The sequence below is a fragment of the Pipistrellus kuhlii genome, unplaced genomic scaffold (assembly GCF_014108245.1).
Source record: "Pipistrellus kuhlii isolate mPipKuh1 unplaced genomic scaffold, mPipKuh1.p scaffold_m20_p_36, whole genome shotgun sequence".
In the NCBI taxonomy this organism is placed as follows: Eukaryota; Metazoa; Chordata; class Mammalia; order Chiroptera; family Vespertilionidae; genus Pipistrellus; species Pipistrellus kuhlii.
The window spans coordinates 4,336,916-4,362,577 of record NW_023425536.1 but is presented as its reverse complement, the minus strand read 5'-3'; the positions used below and the strand labels follow the sequence as shown (position 1 = coordinate 4,362,577).

The 25,662-nt window shown below is 47.8% G+C and overlaps 1 protein-coding gene across 1 annotated transcript in view; it reads left to right on the top strand.

The window, feature by feature from the left end:
- ERCC6L2 (ERCC excision repair 6 like 2) overlaps positions 1 to 9,967 on the top strand; it is a 117,866-nt gene extending 107,899 nt beyond the window's left edge. Inside the window, exons 18-19 of the mRNA XM_036461321.2 lie at positions 1,169 to 1,350; positions 8,176 to 9,967. Of these exons, the coding sequence (XP_036317214.1) occupies positions 1,169 to 1,350; positions 8,176 to 9,133 (1,140 nt within the window). The 3' untranslated portion in view covers positions 9,134 to 9,967. The remainder of the gene's footprint in view (positions 1 to 1,168; positions 1,351 to 8,175) is intronic.
- The last annotated feature ends 15,695 nt before the right edge of the window (positions 9,968 to 25,662 follow it).

The following is a 25,662-nucleotide window of genomic DNA, read 5'->3' as shown; positions in this document are numbered from 1 at the left end:
TAGATATATCCTCACATTTGTTGCATCTGCCACTTTCATGATGGTAGGTTTTACATTATCCTAAATTGGAATTACGAGCATTCTCTAGATTATTTCCTATGGTATGTTTTTGTATTTATCCCTCATTGAGATCTTAGGATTTTCAGTGGTTCTGGGCCATTTCTTCGTTAGTTTTTAACTTAGATTTTCCAGGTCACCTAGGTTCTACAAAGTCAGATTCCACAAATGGCACAGGCTTGGCATTTCCTTTTCTCACCAGTGATTCTGCCTAGAATAAGAAGGTAGCCTGCCTCTATCCTCTGTATCCAGTTTGGGGTTTTCTTGCTTTAACTTGCAAACTGAATATTATTTCAACTGCTGCTGCATTTTTTTTAGATGGCTGTTTTTGTTTTGTTTTTTAATTTCAGGGAATTAAAGTATTTTTTATCTCTCCTCCACACATGGAGTCCTGCAAACTATAACTTAAAACTGGTGACTACTGAGCTTCAGCTCCCCCCTCACACACACACACTACTATCCTACTTCTTTGTTTTGGGCACCTAGAGATGTTCCTTTCTTAGTTTTAAACTCAAATATAATTTTATTGTCAAATTGTATCCAGTATTTTTGGGGGGGGAGGAAGGGAGGGAAGAGGATAGTGACTTTCCATATATTTACTCTACCATCTTGTCAGGGAAATTGTAGCCATATAGTTTAAATGGCCCATTCTTTTTAACAGTTATGTTCACCAAATAACCCATAGTCTGAAATTAAATATGATTCTATCTATAATTTCAATTAACTGTAGCTAGCATCTTTAAGTTGCTAAATATTCTTGTAACCCAGTAGGTAAGGTGGGATTTGTGAAAATGTTTTCTTATTTATATCACATAGAGATTATGATTTTTTTCAATTTGACTACTTACACTATTTACATAAAAAATAATTTTGAGAAAAATTACCAAGTTAAAAATTTTAAGTATCCAATTTTTATGCCATTATTTAAATAACCATTCATTTTCATTCTTATTTAGGATAGTGGATATCAGCATGTGTATCATATCATCTTCTGATAATAATATCAGTTGGAGAATATATATTTGATTATTGAAAATGTAACACAGTCTCCTCATTTGACAAAAAATTACTATGTTTTGAGACTTCATTTTGCTTCCTTCCCTTTCTTCAGACATATAGAGACAAAACGAAGGCAGATGCATCGACATGTGCTAAAGAAGTTCACCAAGCAAGTGAAGGAGGTGTTCCATGTCCCCTTTACATTGCACACCCTGTGAGCCAGAAGCAGAAGAAAGTCTACCGTACAGACCAGGCCACCTTCCTACTGGGAGAAACACCAAAAGGGGTTCGCAGGTATGTCATCTCACAGGAAATACAGCTCTTTAATAAAACAAACACATTATTTTCATGTTAACCATACCTGTCATCTGAATGTTTTAGAAAAAAATCTGAATTTGTACAATTTAAAAAATAAATTCCGATGTTTTAGATGTTTTTAGAAAGCTAATCTCTGAATTGATAAAAAAAAAAGAAAAAAAGAAAAAGAAAATCACTTTATATAGGTAAATGAAATACTTAAGTGTATTATATTCATTCGCTTATTAAATATCTGTTGAACACCTAATATGTAGCCAGGCATTGTGCTGGATACTGAATTTACAGTGTAAAAAAAAAAATAGTTTATAGTGCAGTGGGATAGGGGTTGGCATTGCATAAATTTCAAAAGTAAAAATAACGTAAGTAAGTAATTATCTAATGGTACACTTGTTACGAGAAGGGAGGGGTCAGGCCTCCTCCAAGGAGAAAATGGGATCAGGAGGAGTGTAACTACCTTTCTCTCGGTGGTCATGGAAGGCTGCACTGCACAAGTGACATTTACCGTGAGACCTGAGGGCTAACTGGGCAAAGAACCAGAATCAGGCATCCCTGTGGAGGGAAGAGGTGTGATGTGTTTGAGGAACCAAGAGAAGACTAGTGCACTCAGTACCTAATAAACCCAGGAGCGAGTGGCAGGAGATGAAGGGAGAGATGTATTGTAGATGGAGCTGGAGGCTGCAGAGCCAGGTGGCCTGTGGGGAAGGTTTGGATGTTGTTCCAAGTGCAGTGGAAGGATAGGATCTGATGTTTGTTTCTAAAACATTGTTCCAGCTTCTGCGTGGAAGAGGGCATCATGGACTAGGGGAGACCAGAAGGAATTAATTAGACATGTGATGGTGGTTTGCAATAGGGTTGTTGCCATGGAGAAACAGCTAAATGAATGTGTTTAGTGTTGGATTGGTTGCTGAGAAAGGGAGAAGACAGAATAACTCCCAACTTTCTGTCTTGAGCAACAAGTTGGTTTTACTAAACCAGGAAAACTAAGAGAGAAACAAGTTTGGAATTTAAAATAAAACACAAAACAGGAATTCTCTTTGGTGCATATTAAATTTGAGGTTCTGTGAAAATGTTGAATAGGCAATGGATTGCTCTTCTGAAATCTTGAGACTAGTATCTAAATTTAGAATCTGCATAGAGATTATGAATGGTGTTTGGACCCCTGGGACTGAAGAGCACAGGAAGGGAGCACAGAGGCGAGAAGGAGCCCCAGGACTGAGCCTGGAGGTGAAGGCGGCCTTTTGAGTGGGAGGCACAGTGAGCTCTGGAAGTCCAAGAGAAAAGGAGGGAGCCCTTACCTGAATCACATGTTGTGGGAGGTGCCCCTGGAGTGGGCAGTGGAGAACACACTGGCTGCTCGGACCTGAGCAGTCTGAGTAGACAGTGCTGGGATGAGGTGGGCAAACAGTGAGTGGCCAGACCCGGGATAGCTCTTTAAGTTGGAATTTGAAATGTAGCCGCAGCAGGAGGGCATTGTGGGACCAAAGGTAGGTATAAATATTTCTCTCTTTTCCGTGTCCAGTGCAGCTAGAGAGTGGTCTGGTCCCTTAGTAGTTGCGGCTGGGGATTGAGAAAAGGGAAGAAAGAGACAGACACAGAGATAGAAGGAAAAAGCTGGGGTCGGGTGGGGCAGCTGTCCTCTGATGGAGAGAGTGACCAAGAGCCGATACAGCACATTTATTTTATACAGCAAAATGCCAGGGAGTTTTACTAAAGCCTAAGATGAGATCTTGTGACTTCTCTGTAATAGTCACTTCTGTGTGGGCCTAGGTGGTTGTGTTTGTTCCTGGTGCTTGTCTGGATTTAGATAATGAAAGCCATTCTCTCGCACCTGAGCTTAAGGTCAGGCTGACAACACACCTGCCTCTGGCAAGGTATGTCTCCAGGCCATGGCTCTCCTAGGCTCTGCTGGATTTAGATGACATTCAGCTCAGGGGCTTTTTCCAGGCGCTCTCTACGGGGAGATATTTTTTTAAATGGGTAAGATAATAGAACCTGTGTGTATGTCCAGGAAACAGACTAATAGGGAAAAAAGAGATCATGCCAGAGTGAATGAAAAGAGTGAAGTGATGGAGGCAGAAGGAAGGCCAAATGCAGTCTTTGTGAGGCTTTAACAGAGAAAAGTCCAAGATGCACACAGGTACAGGAATGTTTCCTCAGTTAAAGGACAGTTAAAGTCATGAGTTCAAAGGGAGAGAGATTTCGGGAGAGGAAAGTTGTGAAAGAGCATTTATAAAGTAGAAAAGCAAGCTTAGTGGGACTAGCTTTCCTGGGCAATGCAGAGTTCCCGTTTGAGAGCCATTCCAGTTAACACTCGGCACAACTGACTGCATCTGGCCCCAGAGGGCCCAGCCTTGGCAGGCAGGGGCCCGGGCAGTGCTGCGAGGGTGACGCTTCCGGCAGCTGCTCAGGCACTACCAAGCCGTGGATAAATAGCAGTCTTCACACATAAATATTGGAAAGACCAGGGGAGTGGATTTGGAGATGATTAATAAACAAAATAATACCTTGGTTGCTTCACGTGAAGTGAAACCTGGGCCCTTTGAAGAGCGTGCTATGGCTTTCCAGCAAGGACAGGAACGTTTCCAGGGCAGAAATTTGGAAGCTTGTGTTTGTTTATTAAATATCCTGTTGGCCGCAGGCATGGCTGCTCATCAGCCAGAGTTTGTACCTGGATTTGGAACAGTGAGGACTGGGGTGAGGAGGACGGAGACACACTGTGCCCGTAAGGCCACTGCCATGAGGCACAGGGAGGATTGCCACTGAGATCAAAGGAAACAAGCTTTATAGAGCCTGGTGGGAGTGGCAAAAGTAAGGTTTATTTACACACATTTTTTTTAAACATTTTACCCTCAGGATTCTGTTATGTGCAAAATTCAAACTGAAATGGGCATCCGGACCCCTCGCAGGTTTTCAGCCTGGTCCTCGGCAGTTCCTCTTCCCTTCTGTGCACCGGGGCCTCTCTCCCCGGGAGGCCTCCCCCTCATCTTGGCCGGACTGGCCGCAGGGGACAGCGGAGAAGCCTGCCCCACCGGGCCCCTGCCAGGCACTGGTTAGGCCCCCTCTGGGGCTGCCCCGGCCCCGCCATGGGATATCCCTCTCTGCTCCGGCTTAACTTCAGAAAGCCCAGGAACACAGGGGCCTAGGGCTTGTTCTGTTGTACAGTCCCTGCCCCAGTGCTTAGCTCATAAGAGGGTTCTATATGTATCTCTTAAATGAATAAATGAATATTTTAAGGAAATAGTATATAAGATATCGATGTAATTCTAAAACTTGGGGACTTTCAGTCACGTGCTGCAATACCATCTATGGCCTTTGTGTAAAGGAATGTTTGCAAACATTGGGCTCTCTTGACTCCTGGCCCAGACTCCACATCAGCAAAGCCATAACCTCCATCAGCCTCAGTCTGTTTGGGGCACCCTAACGAATTACCACACACGGCAGTTCATCCTCAGTCTGTTTGGGACGCCCGAACGAATTACCACAGACGGGAGGTCAAATGGCGGGCGTTTCTCCCAGGTCTGCGAACTCTAAGATTGAGGTGCCAGTTTATTTGGTCTCTGGTGAGGGCTCTCTTCCCAGCTTCCAGCAGCCACCTCCTCACTGTGTCTTCTCATGACACAGAGAGAGCTCTCTGGTGGCTGCTTATGACCTCCTTTAACCATAGTTACCTACTAAAGGCTCTATCTCCAAATCACTCACACAGGACTGCTTAGGGCTTCAATATGTGACTGTGGGCTGGGGGGAGACCGCTCAGTGCACAGCATCCTCACCTGGGAAAAGGAGCAGAGTCTAGTGCCCAGGTCCCAAAACAACTTTTCTGCCTCTATCTCATCAGGGCTCCAAATGGCCCGTTTCCCACGCATGCATATAGCAGCTTTAATTAGTATCTTATTCTAACCATGAAACTCGCTTCTTCAAATAGCATCTCACCGCCTTGCCCTGTGCCAGTTAATTTTTCCCTAATATTTGAAGTGACATATATAATTTTATTGTTGCGTGTGTGTTTATTTTTCAGTCATAGTTGACATTCAATATTATTGATATATTAGTTTCAGGTGGACAGCATAGTGTTAGACATTTATATAACTTAGGAAGCGAAATCTCCAATAAGTCTAGCACCCACCTGGCACCATACATAGTTATTACAGTATTATTGACTATATTCCCTGTGCTGTACTTGACATCCCTATGACTGTTTTGTAACTGCCAATCGGTACTTTTTAATCTCTTCAGCTTTTTCACCCAGCCCCCCAAAGCCTCTGACCCATCTGGCAACCATCAGTTTGTTCTCTGTGTCTAGGAGTCTGTTTCTGTTTTGTCCGTTTTTTGTTTTTTAGATTCCACATAGAAGTGAGATTATCTGGTATGTGTCTTTCTCTGTGTGACTTATTTCACTTAGCATAATGCCCTCTGGGTCCCTCCATATTGTTACAAATGGTAAAGGTTCATTCTTTTTTATAGCTGAGTAATATTCCATTGTCTATATATACCACATCTTCTTAATCCAATTATCTATTGATGGATACTTAGGTTACTGTATTTTTCGGACCATAAGACGCACCGGACCATAAGACACACCAGTTTTTAGAGAAGGGAAATGAAGAAAAAAAGATTCTGAAACAAATAGTGTCCTAAAATATTTTATGTGCATTAAAACCTAACATCACAGTCATAAACACATGTAATCAACCCTGTAAAGTAAACAGCAGCATTTAGAACCATTTTAGAGCCGGGCAAGCACACAGAGACCACACAGAGCCGGGCAAGTAAAAAAACTTTTTTTTTAAAGTATATGTGTAGGCTATATTTGGACCATAAGATGCAGGGACTTTTTCCCCCCACTTCTGGGGGGAAAAAAGTGCGTCTTATGGTCCGAAAAATACGGTACTTCCATATCTTAGCTATTATAAATAATGCTGCAATGCACATAGGAATGCATATATTCGTGTTTGGGATTTCTTCAAATAAATACCCAGAAGTGAAATTGCTAGGTCATAAGGTAGTTCTAGTTTTTAATATTTTGAGGAACCTCATACTGCTTCCCATAGTGATTATAGCAGTTTGCAATCCCAACAATGTTGAAGGAGGGTTCCCTTATCTCCACATCCTCGCCAACACTGTGGTTGCTTTATTGATGATAACCATTGTGACAGGTGTGAGGTGATAACTCAGTGAGGAGCTGGCTGCTGGGAGCCGGGAAGAGAGCCCTCACCAGAGACCAAATAAACTGGCACCTCAATCTTAAAGTTCGCAGACCTGGGAGAAATGCCCGCCATTTGAACTGCCGTCTGTGGTAATTCGTTAGGGTGCCCCAAACAGACGGAGGCTGATGGAGGGTATGGCTTTGCTGATGTGGAGTCTGGGCCAGGAGTCAAGAGAGCCCAATGTTTGCAAACATTCCTTTAATTTGCATTTCTTTGATGATTAGTGACTTTGAGCATCTTTTCATATGTCTGTTGGCCATCTGTATGTACTCTTTGGAGAAATATCTATTTGGGTCCCCTTGCCCATTTTTTAATTGGATTCTTTTGGGTTTTTTGGTGTTGAGTTGTATGAGTTCTTCATAAATATTGGATATTAACTCCTATCAGGTGTATCATTGGCGAATATCTTCTTCCATTCAGTAGGTTGTCTTTTTGTTTCATTAATGGTTTCCTTTGCTCTGCAAAGACTTTTGAGTTTGATATAGTTCTATTAACTTTTTATTTTGTTTTCCTTGCCCAAGGAGACATATCCAAAAACCCTATGGCCATGAGTGATGTCAGAGAGTTGCTGCCTATGCTTTCTTCTAGGGGTTTGATAGTTACAGATACCACATTTCAGTGTTTAATCCTCTGTGAGTGCATGCCTGTGTACAGGGTAAGAAGGTGGTCTAGTTTCATTACTTGCATTATCTGTCCAGTTTTCTAACACCATTTTTTTAATAGACTGTCTTTACCCCATTGTATATTCTTGCCTTCTTTGTCACCTATTATTTGACCATATAGGGATGGGTTCATTTCTGGGCCTTCAGTTCTGTCCCATTTATCTGTGTGTCTGTCATAAGTTAGTAATATGTTGTTTTGATTACTATGACCTTCTAGTAGAGTTTGTCTTCAAGTAATGCAATACCTCAAACTTTGTTCTTGTTTCTCAAGATCCCTATGGCTATTCAGTGTCTTTTGTGGTTCCATATACATTTTAGGGTTTTCATTCTAGCTCTGTGGGGGAAAGAATAGCACCTCACCTTTTAGTTTAGCTGTCTATACTGAAACCAGACCAATTAGGGGAAGAAAGAATTTAGGTTTATAGTTTAGAACTTTTGTTTAGGCTCATCAAAAAGATGTGTGAAATTCTTGCTGTATTTGTCTGGAAGAAGGGGAAATAGGACAGAGAAGTAAAATAAAAAAAAAATTTCCCCCAGAATGTTTTCTATTTATTAAGACCCTTCTTTGACAGTTTTATTTTATGGAACTTGAATGCAATATAGATTTTCAAATACAGATTATATGAATTATGATTCTCATGTCAGTCATAAATTGGCTGACTGGAAGAGTAGTGTGCCAGGATATCATAATTCCCAGGAAATACCTAATAGTATAAATCAGAATCATTTTTAAAGTTGGTGATTTCATGAGCTAAAGTATTTTTTTCACTAGTGTGAGGAAATAAGTCACATTCTGCTAGTGAAAAATGCACTTTTATTTTGGAATTAAGGTAATACATACTAAAATGTTTCTACATTTTACGTCATGATGACAAGTTCTTTAGAAATAAAACGTAATAAAAAATAACCACTGGTTTTGTTCATTAAATCTTCAGAAAACAATTTGAAGAAATGGCTTCTTATTTTAATTTGTCTTCTGTGAAGGAATTTGCTCACCATATAACTACCGCCACATCAGAAGAACGACAGAAAATGCTGAGAGACTTTTATGCTTCTCAGTATCCAGAGGTCAAAGACTTCTTTGTGGATTCTGCTGCAGGACTCGTTAAACCTGCCCACAAGGCAGGAAAGAGAGGCAGGAATAAGTCTGAAAAGGGAGAGTCTCCTATAAAAGAAAAGCTGCCAGATTCCAAAACTTTGTCATTTAGAGATCCTACCCAAAAAAATTCTCAAATTTGCAGCCCAAAAAGATATACGGGAAAATCAGTTAAGCCTCCAAGTCATGGTTTCTGTAGAGAAGAGCTGCTTTCTAACAAAGCAGAAACTCTGGAATTACCTGTAAGCATTGCCCAAGGGACTGACAGTGAAAAGCATGGCCAAGTATCCACAGGTCCTACAGTGTCCAAGTCCGAAGCATGTGAGAGGTGGTTAGAAAACACCATGGAAGACCAGCAGGACCTCACAAGAACGGGCATTTCAAGAAAGGAACCCTTTTTTGAAATGGAAAACAAAAAGATAGAAAATCCAGTGTTAGAAAGGATTTCTGTGGTAGGCTTGCTGGGTGACACCTCTATTCTTGATGACCTCTTTAAAAGCCACGGGAACAGTCCCACACGACTGCCAAGGAAAACTCTCTCAGGGCCCATGGCAAAAGCAAAACAGAGACCAAAAGATTTCTGGGACATCCTGAATGAGCAGAATGACGACAGCCTCAGCAAGCTCAGCAAGCTCACCGACTTGGCAGTGATAGAGACTCTGTGTGAAAAAGTGCCCCTGGCTGCACCCTCCCGGACAGAGGAGCCAGAAGCTTCGCTTTGGAAATCAAACGAGAACTTTTTGTGGAAAAAAGTGAATTTAAGTGATACTGATGAAAGCACAACCAAAACGCAATAATAGTATATGGACGTGCAAATTTCTGCCATCAATGTTCACAACACTCTTTCTCCCTCATCATGTTAACTTGAACACACTTGTCAGTATATATTTTATTAAACTCGTGCTCTAGGGTCATTTTTTAAGTCAAAAATGTTATCATCTATTTTCTTTCCTTGATATCTTATTTGATATTTTTAAAATTGTGATTTATTATAAAATGTTATTTTATTTATAGAATAAAAATGAATTTTATTCCATAAGCCAGCCTCTTAAGCAATAGAAACAGTTCTGTATTTACCAGGAGACCTGGGCATCTCTTTTGCTGAGTCATCATGTGACTTTGGAGAAGTCACATGCCCTGGTCTACAGCTGTTTCCCAACGTGACAGGTGAAGGGTTGAATTTGATCAAGATGGGCATCCTTTTAGCTTTAGAAGCTTTGGTTTACTCTCCCAGATCCCATTAAATCATAGGCCAGATGGTATTCACCCCCTGCCCAAATCAAGTGTACACTGAGGTGTTTCTAACAGTTGGAAAATTATGTTAACTGTTTTCCTTTACCTTGGTATCATGTCTACTGTTGTTAAATTACCGTAGGTGACAATAATTGCTAGAACTGAATATGTGATATTATGTTAAAATAGTAAGTTTATAACTGCTCAGAATCAAAGGGTTAGTGGATAACTTTACCATGTGAGAGACGATGCTGAAGTGGTATGATTATTACCTTAGCCCCAGGATGTCACTTTCTCAGCTTTTCCTACAACTACTCGGACCTAATCACTGTAAAGCTTTGCAGAGTGCTTTTTGTATTAAGTATAAAGAAATGAGTAAGTATTTTACTTGAAACTTATATCCTATTGGATTTAACTTAATGCAGGATGTGCTCATTGCTGAACTGGCAGCATTCGCTCAGCCCGAGTGGACTGTGCTGGGAGCTCAGAGGCCCAGGTGCGACCTGCTCGGGGTGACAGAGGGACCCTGTCTGGGAAGCCTGGCAGCCGACACCTGCAGCTTCTCTGACCACATTCAGATGCACCGCAGCAGCCTCCCCCTCTGAGCTCGAAGCTGATAGGTGGATGTTTCCAGAAGCGGGCGGTGAGCCGGGCAGCGGTGGTGCCCGGGTCCCTGTCGCTGTGTGGAGGGGAGAGGCCTGCAGAGGACCGGGGTGAGGAGCCGCTGCTCAGAAATGACCAAAAAGAGTCAGAAAGAAATCCCTCCTCCAGGGACTGAGCAGCCGAGCATTTTACGGGCTGTGAAATGTATTTACATCAGAGCAGTAGGTAGATAAGTGTTCATACAGACATGATTGTGGGGAAAGGTTTATGAAATCACATTTAAGGCAGGCAGCATATTTGGGTATCTTCTCCTCTATTGCACTTTTGGCTTTTGTACGTACGTGTGTGTGTGTTCTCATAACTCACGAAACTCATTTTATGACCCAATAATGATTGAGAACACAGTTTGAAAAATCATTGTTTTCGGTTATGTAAAGTTTTTTTCTTCAGGGTGTTTTTTTTTTTTTTTTTTTTTTTCTTGGTAGGGGGAGCATATTTTGTTTTGTTTTGCTACTTGCAGCTGAGTTATGTCAACTTACCATCTTCAACATTTCACCACCCAGGTGCTTGCTCCACAATGAATGTGTGTGCAGTGTACTAGACTTTACATAAATGTTCTCAGCCCCATGTGATCCGTTGTACATGGAGCTCAGATAAGCAAATAGGAGCCTCTTCATCTCAGTGTATAAAACAGATGGTAGAGTTCGGGCATTTTAATAAAAGTGTACCTTTCATAATATAAAATACCTTTACATTTTGTACATGGACATGACCGTACAATCATACAATTCTCATAAGAATATTAGCTCTAGTCTCTCCCAGTAGAATACTATTAGAGAGGTTGTCATCAGAAATAGTCAAGATGGGAGCAAACACACAGACCTGGAGTTTAGGTTACTTTCCGGCAGTTGCGGGCGCAGGTCTGTCTGTCATCCCTGTCACACAGCAGCAGGCCCCGGGTGAGGCGCCCACCGGAAGGCTCTGGAAGGCCCTGGGCAGCGGTGGGAGACTGGGGTCCCCTCGAACCTGGGAGGCCACTGAGGTGACGATACAAATCCTTCCTGCCACACACGGGTGTGCCACCAGGTTCTGCCACTAAACGGGTGGCCCTGGGCAAACCCTGGGGCTCCTCTCAGCCTCCGTTTCCCCTTTCTGTCTGAGAGGGACTGAATTAGTGGTATTCAATCCTCTGTTTTAAGCAGTTGAACTCTTGTCTTAATTGGAAACTCAACTATTTGAAGCAATTAAAATTGAGCTCTTCTGGTTTCAAGCAGTATCTGTGCGGCTCCATGAAGCACTAGTTTGAAAACCACAGGGATGAGATCATTACTAAAAACCTTCCAAATTGAGTTTTGTGCGTCTGTTTGCCACACTATGTCCTTTTTACTTCTCTTTAAAGCATGGTAGTTTCTGGCTGCTAGCATTCCACACACTGCTTTGTTTTTAACCCTCTCCTGAGGATGTGCTTTTGGACTTGAGAGAGAAAGTTGATCCATCAGTTCCCTCCTGTACGTACGTGCCCCGAAGATGAAACTCACAACCTAGACGTGTGCCCTGACCTGGAATTGTCAACCCTGGTGAACGGGGTGCCGCTCCCACCCACTGGGCCACCCAGCCAAGACTCAGCACAGTTATTACTATTGGAAACTGAGGCAAGATATTGAGAGGCTTTTGCACCTGAGTTCCTCAGGGTGCCTTTAAGCCCTGAAACCACTTCTTCGAGTAAATTAACCTGGCAGGTGGGTGGCTGCCCTTTGTTCAAGGCCTAGGAGCCTTGGGCTGCAGAGACAAGCTGGAGAAGGACTTCTGAGCATTCCACAGAGAGCCATGGGGCACGTAGGGTTGCTCTTAAATTTCAACGTGTGCAATTTTTAAATTCTGAAGTTATCCTTCCTGTGTATTGAAATAACCCTGTTTTAATGACATGATCATAGTTTTTTTTAGTCTTTTTCACTATCCTTACCTGATATAAATGTTGATAACTATATGTGAATTCCCAAAAGCTTTTTTGACATTTACTAGGCTATAAAGCCCGAAATGGTGGGGTCGCTGCCTGCCCCAGAGGCTGTTTTTGAGCTTACGGGGCAGGAGCCGAGCACCATGGTCCCTGTGTCGTAAGCAGACAGCAGTGAGTCTGGAACCACCAGCGAGTCACATGGCTTTCCCAGCGCCCACAGTGCCCAGTGCCTTCAGGCGCCTCCCTCGTGTTCATGTAATCATCACTGATTGTTTCCCAGCTCCACCCCCGCCTGCTTCTACAAAGGTCCACACCCAGGGCTTCTGGGAGGCCCTGAACGGGAGGTGGTAACATGCATGTAGCCTGTGTGACAGCCCTAACACTGTTATACACACACACACACACACACACACACACACACACACTCAGAGTCTGAGGCAGTGGGAAAAGCAACTCACTTTTCTCTAAGGGCAACCACCAGGGCAGAGTTTTTAAGTGTGAACACAGCCTTGGGGCAATTACTCTTTGCCCCTCGGGGGGAAAGGTTCAGATGGGCCCTCCCTTGGGGAGTCAGAGGCTGTGGGAGCCCAGCCCCGAGAGCAAGGCCAGCCTCCAGCACAAGCTTTTTAGCGCACCACCAGGCCATCCCGGGAGATGGATGGCACTTCGGGGGCTGAGGGCCAGTCCTGGGCCCAGCTTGACTTTGAAGCTTCCCATAACTCTAATCAGCTACTTGGTCTAAGACTCTGTCACTGGCCAGGACGAGGTGGTTGATCTCCCTGCTCCCGAGCCCGTCCCAGCCCCGGGCGAGGCCAGCGGACATGCCCTGAGCCCGGCGTGGTTACGGTCCTTCTGGATAGAAACGGCCGCTCACAGCCTGCTTCTCCAACCAGACCAGCGTGGTTTGCTCTGTGGCGGGTTAACGAACTATGGTGGTTATATTTGGCCTCTAAACGTCCAAATGTAAGACCAGCCTTAATTATACGAGTATGATGCCTTTCTGCCCCTCACACTGATGATGTCCTGTTGACTTGTTTGTTTGTGTTTTTCCTCATCAGAGGACTGTCCCCACCCCACCCCACCCCCATGGCTGTTCCATGCGATGTTTGGAAAGGAAAGAGAGAAACATCATTCATCCACTGCCTCCCATGCATGCCCCAACCAGGACCAGGGAGCAAACCTCAACCTGCAGATGTGCCCCGACTGGGAATCAGACCCTTGACCCTCAGGTGCATAGCACAGCTGAGCGACTGAGTGACACCTGCCAGCACCCAGCTGACATTCTTACTAGGTTATGCACTGCTCTCTCTCATAGTTAGAAAGCAAGAATGCATCTTTCTGTAGACCTCTTTTTGGCTACCTAAATGCCCTCCACCCCTATCTCATTGAAAGAAATAACTGAGACTATATTCTTGTAGCTTATCTAAGGGGGAAAGTATGCATCTCTGAATTTCTTATTTCTCAGGAAACTCTAGTAAGTCATCCTGTCAAACTGAAGCATGAATTAGTGGCCCCCAAATATCTTTTACCTCTGGATTTTATTTTATCTAAAGTGAGACATGCTTATGGACTGAAAGAAAGACTTTAAGAGAAGGCTTATGATAGCTAATCCATAGTCTTTTCTTTCCTGGAGTTGTAAAAGCATTGATCAAAACTCTTACTTTTTCAAAACATAAATGCCAGCATGTGCTGCATAAGGACCTCTGCTCTCACGTGGTCAGACCCCACCTGCCCTGCTCTGCCAGGGCCCTCACTGGTGCTTGCAATGGCAGACTCTACGGCCAGGACTCCTGCTCTTCTCCCTCTGCCAACGCCCCACCGGGCCTGCTGGCAAAGCGTCGGGCTCCTCTGGGTCAGCCTCTGACCCCGAGTGCATCCCTTCTCAAGCACCAGGTCCCAGGGCCCATGGAGCTCTCCATGTCCAGCAGCGTGGACACCACTCCGGTCATGCGGGTCAGAATGTGGCTGTGAAATGGGAGCCTCCCCCGGTGGGGCCAGGCCAGAGGGTCCCCTCCACCGCCGGGGGCACCATCCCTCTGGCCACTGAGGGCGTGCCCTGTGTGAATGTCTGGTTCCTGCGGTCTGGCCCGCGCACGGCCCTGGGGACTCGCCTCAACCTGATCCCCACGCATCCAGATGAGCCCGGGAGGTGGGAGGCTGAGAGGGGGCTCTGACTGATGACGGGGAGGGAGGGCGGGAGGGATGGAGAGGCAGGAAGCTCAGTGAGATGGACCTTCTGGCTCGTCCCAAGTGCATTGTCAGCCCATGGTGTGCTGACACGGAGAAGCTGCAGGTCCCTGGAGGAAAGCAGGCCCCAGGTGCATGAAATCTTTCACCACCAGCCTGAACCACACTCCCCGAGGCCTCTGGGCCTGCTGCGTGGCCTCAGGTCCCCAGCCATGCTCCTGCCCATACCCCATCCCCACCCCCACCCCCACCTCCAGACCTTCCCTGCAGCAGTTTCCCTGCCTTCCAGTTCCTCTCATCATCCAAGCTGGTGCCCTCGGACAAGGGCCCGGCCCAGCCTGCTACCCTGTTTCCCCGAAAATAAGACAGTGTCTTATATTAATTTTTGCTCCCAAAGATGCACTAGGTCTTATTTTCAGGGGATGTTTTATTTTTCCATGAAGAAGAATACCGTACAAATTTATTGTTAAAAGAAAATAAAGGAAATTTGTTACCTGTATACAGTATGGTAGTACGTAGTTGTCAACACAAACCAGACAAACTGTGAATCCTACAGTATCAAGAATTTACTCATTTATTCAATGACAATCATGTCATCATCTTCTGGAACATCATCATAACAATCCAATTCCTGAATTTCCTGGTGAATTTCTTGTGACTCCATTTCTTTCAGAATCAGTGGACCAAATCTCTTCTGTTTAGCAATAGCACTGTCTTTAAATGAGTACTTCTTGTCAAGGTAGCCTGCTCACAGTGCATTTGCAATGTAACTGTCAGTGGTTTTCTCCCATGAATTCTTCACCCAAGTCAGAACTTGCAGTTTAGGTTTCACAAAGTTTCCATGCTGATTTCTCTCCATTCTATTTTCAATGTAGTCATTAATTTCCATGCACAAATTGTCTTTGAATGACTTGTTTATTGCAATGTCAAGAGTCTGGAGATAGGAGCAGGAGCTGGAGCTGGGGCAGGAGCAGGAGCTGGGGCAGGGGCAGGAGCAGGAGCTGGAGCAGGAGCTGGAGCAGGAGCTGGGGCAGGAGCTGGAGCAAGAGCTGGGGCAGGAGCAGGAGCAAGAGCTGGGGCAGGAGCAGGAGCAGGGGCAGGAGCTGGAGTTGGGGCTGGAGCAGGAGCTGGAGCTGGAGCAGGGGCTGGAGCTTGAGCTGGAGCAGGAGCTGGAGCAGGGGCAGGAGCAGGAGCTGGGGCAGGAGCAGGAGCAGGAGCTGGAGCAGGAGCTGGAGCAGGACAGGAGCTGGAGCAGGAGCAGGGGCAGGAGCAGGAGCAGGAGCTGGGGCAGGAGCTGGAGCAGGAGCTGGAGCTGGAGCAGGAGGAAACACCAGGCTTGGGCTGGGCACACACACTTCCTTAGTGAGCGGCTGGGCAGGCTGCAGGGCAGGGGCTCAGCGTTGTTGAGGACCTACTATGCCACTTGTTACACATTTGAGTGGCTTTTCTCACCTAACTGCCCAGTAACCTCTGGGTATTATTATCATCCGTGCTTTACAAGCAGTGCCCTGGGCCTTTTTCCATCACAGCAGCGCCTTCTGCTGGGAGCCCCGCCCTTCCCAGCAAAGGGAGGACCCCAGGCCCGCTGTGCCTGGAGGCCCCGGGAGCAAGGACATCTGTAACTGAGGGGATGGGCAGTGGCTGTCAGGCCAGGTTTGGTCCAGAATTCCTCAGAAACCCGCGGCTCCTCCCCCTGCCTGTCCTGGGTTAGTATCTGAGCTCTAGACAGACAAGTTAGTGTCTGCATTGGCTCTCCCCGTGCTCACCTGACGTCCTCCTGCCCTCCGCTTCCTGGGCAGTGACCCCAGACGCCGCAGGTGTCCCAGCCCCAGACAGACTTGTGACATCTCCTCCCTTTCCCACAAGCAGGCTCCTTGGAGCCCTGCGCACCCCGTGCCCTCCCAGCCCTGCCAAGCACCAGGCTCCTGCCACTTCCTCTGCATGTGAATGAGGCCCTGTCTGGGCTGCCTTTGTCCGGGCAGGGGCGGGCTTTCTCTTATTAATTCCTGGCCAGGACATCAGGAGTCAGCAGTGGCCCCCCTCCCAGGACCCACACATCACACCACAAGGGTCCCTGGCCCTGCTTCCTGCATGAGAATGAGGCGATTCCTCCCACCTGCCCGCTTATGACCCTGCTGCTGTGAACAGAGGCTGACAGGGAGCAGGGGCCATCTGTGGCGCTTATTTCTGCGAACGTACCTATTCGGTAACACTTTTGCTTTTTTTCCTTCCAGAGGCACCGTGGCTGCTTGATGTGATTTTTAAAAAAATATATATTTTATTGGTTTTTAACAGAGAGAAAGGGAGAGAGGTAGAGAGCTAGAAACGTCGATGAGAGAGAAACATCGACCAGCTGCCTCTTGCACACCCCCTACTGGGGATGTGCCCTCAACCAAGGTACATGGTCCTTGACCAGATTCGAACCTGGGACCTTTCAGTCTGCAGACCGACGCTCTACCACTGAACCAAGCTGGCTTCGGCTGATGTGATTTTTTAAGTGACTGTTTCTGAGGCTCCCTAAGAAGAGACTCAAAGGCCACACAAAGCGCAGGTCCTCCTCAGCCAGGGTGTGGGCTGCTGTCCCTCCCTGGGCCTGTGCAGAGACCGCCCACACTTCTATAAACAGGTTTTATTTTTCAGCTGTGTTTTCAATCACTGCTTTCTGGGTTACCACGAAGAAGCATACAAACTGATGCTTCTTTTTTAAAAAATATTTTTTTTTATTGATTTCAGAGAGGAAGGGAGAGAGAGGTAGAAACATCAATGCTGAGAGAGAATCATTGATCTGCTGCCTCCTGCACGCCCCCTACTGGGGATGGAGCCCACAACCCAGACCAGTGCCCTTGACCAGAATCAAACCTTGGACCCTTCAGCCCTCAGGCCAACGTTCTATTCACTGAGCCAAATGGAGCTCCGAGACTGTCAGCATGGAGCTTGTGTAGTACCAAGCTCGATTACTCACTCCAGTGGGGGTGGGGCAGGAATTAGGAGGTGTCCTCAAACCGAGACCGAAAGATCTCCATCTCCTCTGAGTGCAGAACAAGAAATCTGGAGGATGTGAAATACACAAGAATTCAATAAGACTTAAGACATCCAGGTGGGAGGCGCTGTGGGTGCCCGAATCGGTAAAAGCAATAACCACGTGTTCTAACAGCCCTGGCTGCCCATCCGAGAGAGAGCGGCTTTCTCCTGCTCTGGATGGATTGTTCTAGGGGGGGATGCTTCAGTATCAGCGCTTATCTACAGAGACATCGCAGGCATCCTTAGTAACGTCATATCTCTTTTCTTCAGCACGCAGTGCTTCCCAGAAGTGAACTGAAGTACCACCTCGAAGGCGCTTACTATTACTCCAGGAGCAGGGACTCGGCTCCGGGCCCATTCCTAGTCTAGTCTCTTCAGAAACGGGCAGACCAGCATGCACCATGCAACCCCAAAGCTTTCCCTGCCCTGGTCAGGGTCCCTGTCTCAACCTTTTTCTTTTTTTTTTTTTTCCCCATCCTTTCGTGATGGTGCTAGTGGGATAACAGAATACAGGGAAGGCAGGGGCATGGGTTATGAAAGCTGCCCGACGGGTCTGCGTATACAAAGGAAAGAATTCACCTTGCTCTCCTGGGCGGGATGGGGGGCCTGTGACATCACACGGCGAAACAGTTGGTGACCGTTTGCTTGCTTCCTGGTTCTGTGCCCCTGGCCGCCGTGGTCCCCTGTGCTGGGCGGCAGGATGCTATCTCACCGCCCGTTCTCCATCCACGTCCATGCTTCCCGCTCATCTGTGGGGGCGACCATGCCTCCAGCACCGCCGACCTCTCCTCGGAGTTTCAGACTCACAGCCCCGCTGCTGTGGTGTGACCACCCCCCGGATGACATGTGGACACTTCACCTCGGGTCCAAAATGGAATTCTTGATCTTCAATTCCACCCTTGTCCTACTTAACTCCTAACTCCATGGTTTGCTATCGATTGTTGACCTCAGTACCCAAATCTGAGCACCTTCTTTATCAGATGCTCCCCTTCCTCTCACCATGTGTATTTAGTAACCAAGCCTTAGCAACTTTGACTCTACCTCCTCCTCTCCAGCACTTACCACTGTCCTGATGCCTGAACCACGGCAGTGGTTCCAAGTCTTACCCTTCTGAAGTTTTATACAGAAACCTTTTATATCTGCTCTAGTTCTTCTGATGCAAATGACACAAACTGGCTGAAGCAAAAATGACCATTCCTGGTGGACGGCTGCTTCCCGGGCAGCTCAATGCAGAAGCTCAGCAGACCTCAGCCTGGTGCAGGGTCCCCATCGGCCACCGGGTTCTGCTCTCCTCTGAGCGCCGGCTTCATGCTCAGGCTGGTCAGCTCTGTCCCCGCTGCCCCACCATGCACCTGTCCCGTGGCCACCCCATCCCAGGTCATACAGCAGGCGTGAACTCCAGGAACAGCTGAGTCCCCACCCCGGGAAACAGTGCGTCCTGTCATCATGTCTCCATTTTTCTCTCTCCTTAGGTAAGAGCTGTTTTCCTAGACATTTCAGCATGCATACTGAATACATACAACCTGCAGGTGATCACTGCTTTACTCTCCTCCCAACAATCCAAGGACACATCATAGAAACATACCACACACAACACACATGTCACATACATGTATGCCACCTAAACACATATGCACATGCACATACCGCTCACACCACACATTTTAACTCTGAGCTTTCCTTCCCAACCTAAGTTTTATCTCTTTTATTGTGTTTTATCTCTTTTTTTTAAACCCGCTAAGCATTGTTTATTGTTGCTTTAGAGAGGCCATTCTGTTTGCATTTATGCCCATATTTTACTTTTGTTGTTGGCCAATCCCCTTGCTCTCTGACCGTCCATCTGGGAACTTTTCCTCCGAGCTGAAGTACAACCCAGAGCTTCCTCAGTGAGTGTTTGTTGGAGAAAACACTTTATCTTTTTCTGAAAAGTGCTGGGTTCAGCACTTCATTAACTCGTTCACATCCTAAAGAACTATTGTTGTGGAGTGAACGCGAGTGAACAACCACTGGAGTCCAGACCAAATTAAAATTTGGGGAGCTTTTGCCGGGACCGGTTTGGCTCAGTGGATAGAGCGTCGGCCTGCGGACTGAAAGGTCCCGGGTTTGATTCCGGGCAAGGGCATGTACCTTGGTTGTGGGCACATCCCTGGTGGAGGGTGTGCAAGAGGCAGCTGATCGATGATTCTCTCTCATCGATGTTTCTAATTCTCTATCCCTCTCTCTTCCTCTCTGTGAAAAATCAATAAAATATATTTATAAAATTTGGGGAGCCTTTATTAGCTGGCCGGCGACTGCTCTGCCTTTCTCCACGCAGGGAATCCAGAAAGCAGCCCCGACCCTTTGTGCAGGACCACTTTTAAGCACATTTACCACATCTTGTTTTTGTAGAGCAAGTAATTTAAGACAAAACAGTTTTTCTTAAGTAATGTCAGGGTCATGGTATTGATGACCATGTGATTACAGGGCCATCCTGTTCTTCAGAAAGCTGACAGTGTGCTATCTTACAAGGCTATTTTGTGAGGTGCAGCTGGGATTCGAGACTACGTTGACCAGGAGGAAGCACGCTCAAAAATTTCTACTCTGTAACACTTAAACAGCTTTCATATTACCTGGTAAGAGCAGCGAAGACAGTGAGACACTGAGGACTAACCGACGATTGGGAAGGCAGAGCCGGGCCCTAGCCGGTTTGGCTCAGTAAATAGAGCGTCAGCGTGCAGACTGAAGGGTCCCAGGTTTGATTCTGGTCGGGGGCACATGCCCAGGTTGTGAGCTCGATCCCCGGTGTAGGGGGGCAGGCAGGAGGTGGCCGATCAACGATTCTCTCTCATCGCTGATGTTTCTCCCTTCCTCCCCCTCCCTCTCTGAAATCGATAAAAAAGAAGAAAGAAAGGCAGAGCCGGTGCGCCCAGCCTGCTTTTCGTGCTGTCTTTATGCAAACGCAGAACGAGGGAGGTCAACCCCGAGGAAGTTGTGGCGCAAAAAGGAAAGCGATTCATCGTTGTTCCTTCGTTTCCTTTTCTCAGGCGCTCACCTGTTTCCGAGGACTATCGGATAGGAGATGTTTCGGTTCTCACGTGGCCCAGAGTGTTTGGTCCATCCGAGTCTCCTCAAAGGCGTTGTGTGCCCTGTTGGGCTCCATCGCATCACTTTCTGCTCCACATTCACCGCAGTGTGGCTCCCGGCCTCGCGGTTCTACCCAAACGTCGGTCACTACTGTCACCGGTGGCCGCCGGATCAGTGCGGGCCCGGAAGCCGGCTCTGAGAGATGTCAGAGGCACTGAGACTGCTGGGGTTACTTGTGGAAGCAGCGTGAGGAGGAAGAGGAGGAGGCAGGAGGGAAGGGCAGGATGTGCACCAGGCTGTGGGCAGCTCTGAGAAGGCGGGCAGCCCAGATGGAGCTCCAATGCCAAGTGTACCCACTCTGGCCAGAAATGTGAGCCCCTATGTGCCCACTCTGCTCAGCGGCTGGCTGGGATGCCCCGGGGAGCGGGCCCTGCTCCCTGGCCAGGGCGGACCTGGTGCTCCACAGCCCAAGTCTCAGTAGCTCTTCCCGCCCACCCGCCCTTGGGGCAGGTTCCCTCTTGAGGGGAGATCTGAGCAGTGGCCTCCACGCTGCCTGGCCACGTGGCAACCGTCCCAGGATGTCTCCCCGCCTCCTCTCTCCTGGCCTCGCTGAAGCTCCTAGACATTTCTGGTCCTGAGGCGCCCTCTCGCCTGGGCTCCCACACCTTAGGACTCTCCTGGCTCGCCGCCCATGTTGCTGGTTGCTCTGGGTGAGAATTCTTTGCAGGTTCGTCTCCCTCTGCGTGGACTTTCTATATTGGTCTTGTCCAAGCCCTGTCTCCAGCCTCCCACATTGCCTTCTCACCCAGCGGCTCTCAGCACGGCCGGGGCTGAAGTTGCCATCCCAGCTCAGAGCCAGGTCTTCAATGGCCGCGCTCCGGGGCGGTGGGCAGCCCCATCCGTTCCCTTCGGCACGCGTCCTCTCTCCCGCCTCGATGGTCAAGTCTGTGCTTGAGGGCTGAGGGCTCGAAGGCGCTCTCTACACTGCAGAACTCACACAGAGCGCGGCGCTGTCACAGACCGTGGCTCCCGAAGTGCAGCATTGATCGTCCCATTTTCTAGAGAAAACATCCCAAATCCTAATCTTTGCATTAAAAACTCAGCCCCAGCCGAGACCGGTTTGACTCAGTGATGGAGCGTCGGTCTGCGGACTGAAAGGTCCCAGGTTCGATTCCGGTCAGGGGCATGTACATTGGCTGCGGGCACATCCCCAGTGAGGGGTGTGCAAAAGGCAGCTGATTGGTGATTCTCTCTCATCGATGTTTCCAACTCTCTATCCCTCTCTCTTCCTCTCTGTAAAAAAAAAAATCAATAAAATATATTTAAATAAATAAATAAATAAATAAATAAATAATAAAATAAGAACTCAGCCCCAGATGCACTTTGCTCTCCTCCCTTTCAGTCCCTCTGGTCTGGTTCAGCATCTCCCAGAGCTGTGTTCCTTGGGATGTTAATGCCTCTTCAGAGGGAAGGAGATGCTCCATGAAAAAAAGTTAAGTTTGGGAAATATTGCCCCTGGAAGGTTAAAGTGGACTTCCTTAAATTAAAGGTACTGAGGATAATCTTGTATTTTTTTTAATATTTTTTATTGATTTTTTTTACAGAGAGGAAGGGAGAGGGATAGAGAGTTAGAAACATCGATGAGAGAGAAACATCGATCAGCTGCCCCCTGCACACCCCCATTGGGGACATGCCCGCAACCAAGGCACATGCCCCTCACCAGAATTGAACCCAGGACCCTTCAGTCCGCAGGCCGTCGCTCTATCCACTGAGCCAAACCGGTTTCGGCATGAGGCTAATCTTTTAAACCACTTTCCCCAACTGACTTACCACAGAGTCTGTTTATTTTTTTCCATCATACACCATAAAATCCCCGTGGATCCCGTGTTCCTATGTTCCACACAACATACATGGGAGAGCCTGCTCCAGCGGGGGCAGCAGCTCGCTCTCCCATCCCAGAGAGGTGTCTGCGAGTTGTTTGTTGTTGTTTTTTTAAATTGATTTTAGAGAAAGAGAGGAAGGGGTGGGGGGCAGACATCGTCTTCTTCCACCTGTGTGTGCATTCATTGGTTGCCCCTTCTGTGTGCCTGACTGGAGCCAGAGCCCGCAGCCTTGGCGTGTCAGAAGGATGCTCTGACCCACGGAGCTGCCCCGCCAGGCCTGCCCACGAGTTCTTGCTTCTGTGTCACCCAGGAGGGGGAGCCTGATTAGAATCCTTTCCAAAGCCTGCTGCCCCCATTTCCTCCTATTCTGCGAGCGACTTAGAATGGTTCCAGGCAACCCACCTTCCTGACTCAAGTCCAGGCCAACTTCTGCTGCTCACAGGTAAAGGGCTGGCTGCACCCCAGAGGGCCCCAAGCCGGTGGAAAGGTGGCGGCGCACACTGGACATTTCTCCAAGGCTCCTTACCGTCCGAGTGGGTGAAAGGCCTGCGGTGCACCTGCACAGTGGAATATTGCACAGCGGTGAGATCCAGCCGCATGCAATCAGGCGAACTTCACACATGTAATCAGAAAAAAGAACGAGACGCAATAGGAATCCACTTACAGGAAGGTGAAGAGACACGTCCGCTGGTGGACGTCAGGATGGCGGCGACCCCTGGACACGCAGCGATGCGGGAGGGGCTCCGGAGGCGGCTCACGTTCTGTCTTGATCTGGGGCTGCCTCCTGGGTGTGTCCAGCTGTGAACATTCTTGAGCTGGCCCTTCGCGAGCTGGGATTCTCTGTATGTATGTTAAGCTCCAATAACAACATTGGTGGTGGTGGTGGGGGAGGGGGGGGGAGAATCAGAAAAATCACTCCCATCGAGGGTTCCCTTGACAAAACCACGCAAAGGAAACGCTGATTTCAAGATCAGTGGAAGCGGAATGAGAAGGCCAACACGGGCTGATTCCAATGTAACTCTGGTATCTGGGGGCCAGTGATCTGAGTCCATGCCAGCAAGCTCAGTGTCCATTCTCAGTAACTTATAATTAAGTCACTACCTCCTTCCCAGATACTGGTCTTGCGGAACCGGTTACTGTGGACAGTGCACTGCTCCGGAGGGAGAGTTATTAACGCCAGCACCAGGCCCGGCCATCAGCTATGGCCAGGAGACTCCAACCCCAGGGGCCCTTCTTGCAAGGCCCTCGGAAAGGACTGGAAGCGTAATCCATGGTTGCGGGACAAAGACCACAGGGAGGGGGGTATAAAGGAAAGCCCCATGCGTGTTTCTGCACTCGGATTTGGAAAACTACTCCCTGAACCTGTGTATTAAACAGTGTCCCTCCTTTTCTTCAAAGCATTGCTTTGTTTTCTTTGGTTTTCTGCAACAGGAACGATCCCCCTAGTTCCTTAGCTCACTCACTCCACCTAGGTTTGGTTCTCACTTTTTTAAAAATATATATTTTTTTTATTGATTTTTTAGAGAGGAAGAGAGAGGGATAGAGAGTTAGAAACATCAATGAGAGAGAATCATCGACCAGCTGCCTCTTGCACACTTTCTGCTGGGGATGTGCCCTCAACCAAGGTATTATACATGCCCTTGACCGGAATCGAACCCGGGACCTTTCAGTCCGCAGACCGACGCTCTATCCACTGAGCCAAACTGGCTTCGGCTCTTCCTCAGATTTTTAATTCACTTGGTTTTTAGATTCACTTGTTGATAGATATGTATTTGTTGTTCATAATTTTTTTAAATATATTTTATTGATTTCTTACAGAGAGGAAGGGAGAGGGATAGAGAATTAGAAACATCGATGAGAGAGAATCATTGATCAGCTGCCTCTTGCACACCCCCTACTGGGGATGTGCCCACAACCAAGGTACATGCCCTTGACCGGAATCGAACCCGGGACCTTTCAGTCCGCAGACCAACGCTCTATCCACTGAGCCAAACTGGTTTCAGCTGGTTCTCACTTTTGTCTGAATACCTCTGCCCACAGATTTTACATGTCTGCACATGTCAGTGTCATTCAGTTTGAGTCCTATTGTTTATTTTCTAGGTTTGATGGTGCTTTGACATCCTGGGGCCTTGCTTACCCAGGGAGGGACAGCCCATGCGCAGAGCCTCCTCCTCCTCCATCAGGCTTTTCCATTCCAAGAGGCAATCCTCATCACCAGGTAGTGAACAAAGAGGGGTCACCACTCCAGCCCAGAGCTCGCCGAAATTAGTCCAACCATCTCATCCTAAACCTGCTCAGCCGCTTACCTGGCCTCGCCCCTTCCTTCCCAAGTAATGCTCCCCCCCTCCCCCCCCACCCCGCACCCCGGCCACTTCCTGCTGCTGCTACGCCCTGCGCGTCCCCAGCTGGGCCCCCGCCGCGCACTGTGCCTCCTGCACAGGCACCTGTGGCACAGACCCCTTCCTTCACACTCGTCACTTCTGAGTGTCTTACCCACGTGAATAAACAAATCCTGTGCACATTTTAAGCACGCTCGTTTACGGTTTTGCAAAGCACGGACTGTACCCAGGCACTGTTTAGATGCCAGGGACAGAGCGGTGAGCATGCAGACAAGGTCCCTGCTCTCACAGAGCTCACGTCTCGTGGGACAAAGATGACCAACAAGCAAAGAAAGCAATGCTCCCCGGTAGTTAAGTGGTAGCAACAAAAGAGGCCAGCATGGGGCATTGTATGTTGCTTCCCTGCTTACTTTAGGGTTGTTTGTGTGTTTGTGTGTGTTTGTGTTTGTTTGTTTGTTTGTTTGTTTGTTTGTTTTCAGGAAGGCCTCCCTAAGGACATGACACTTGAGCCAAGGCCTGAATTGTTGCTTATCCACTAAGCTCCACCGCCCAGATAGAGTCGGTACTGGGTGCCCAGAGCATCCACAGGAGCTAAATGATGCATCTCCTGCCAGCTCAGCCAGAACAAGCTCCCTTTCCCAAAAGGAAGAGAGGGCTCGGACCCAAGAGAAAATAGTTTTCTGGCATCAGCGAAGTCCGCGGCCTGCTCCAGTCCAGTTCCTTCCAATGCTATAAAGCTGAGGCCCCAGCACAGCCTCCCGCCCCCAGGGCCTGTGCCGGGATGGCTCCTGGGAACGGGTGCAGGGGTCCTGTCGCTGTAGTGGCTAGTCTATCTCTGCCTCGGATTCCAGGAGTTGGTCTCTCCCGCAGCTCCTGGGATTGGTTGGGTGCTTGTACAAATGCATCCCTTGGCTTTGAAAGCTGCCCAGCGGGAACCCTTTGTCCCTCAGTGACCTCCAGCTCCAGAGCTATGAAAACTGCAGCACCGGCATCGCTCAGGCCTCATCAGAGCAACTAAAATCAGCAGAGGGCTGACCGAG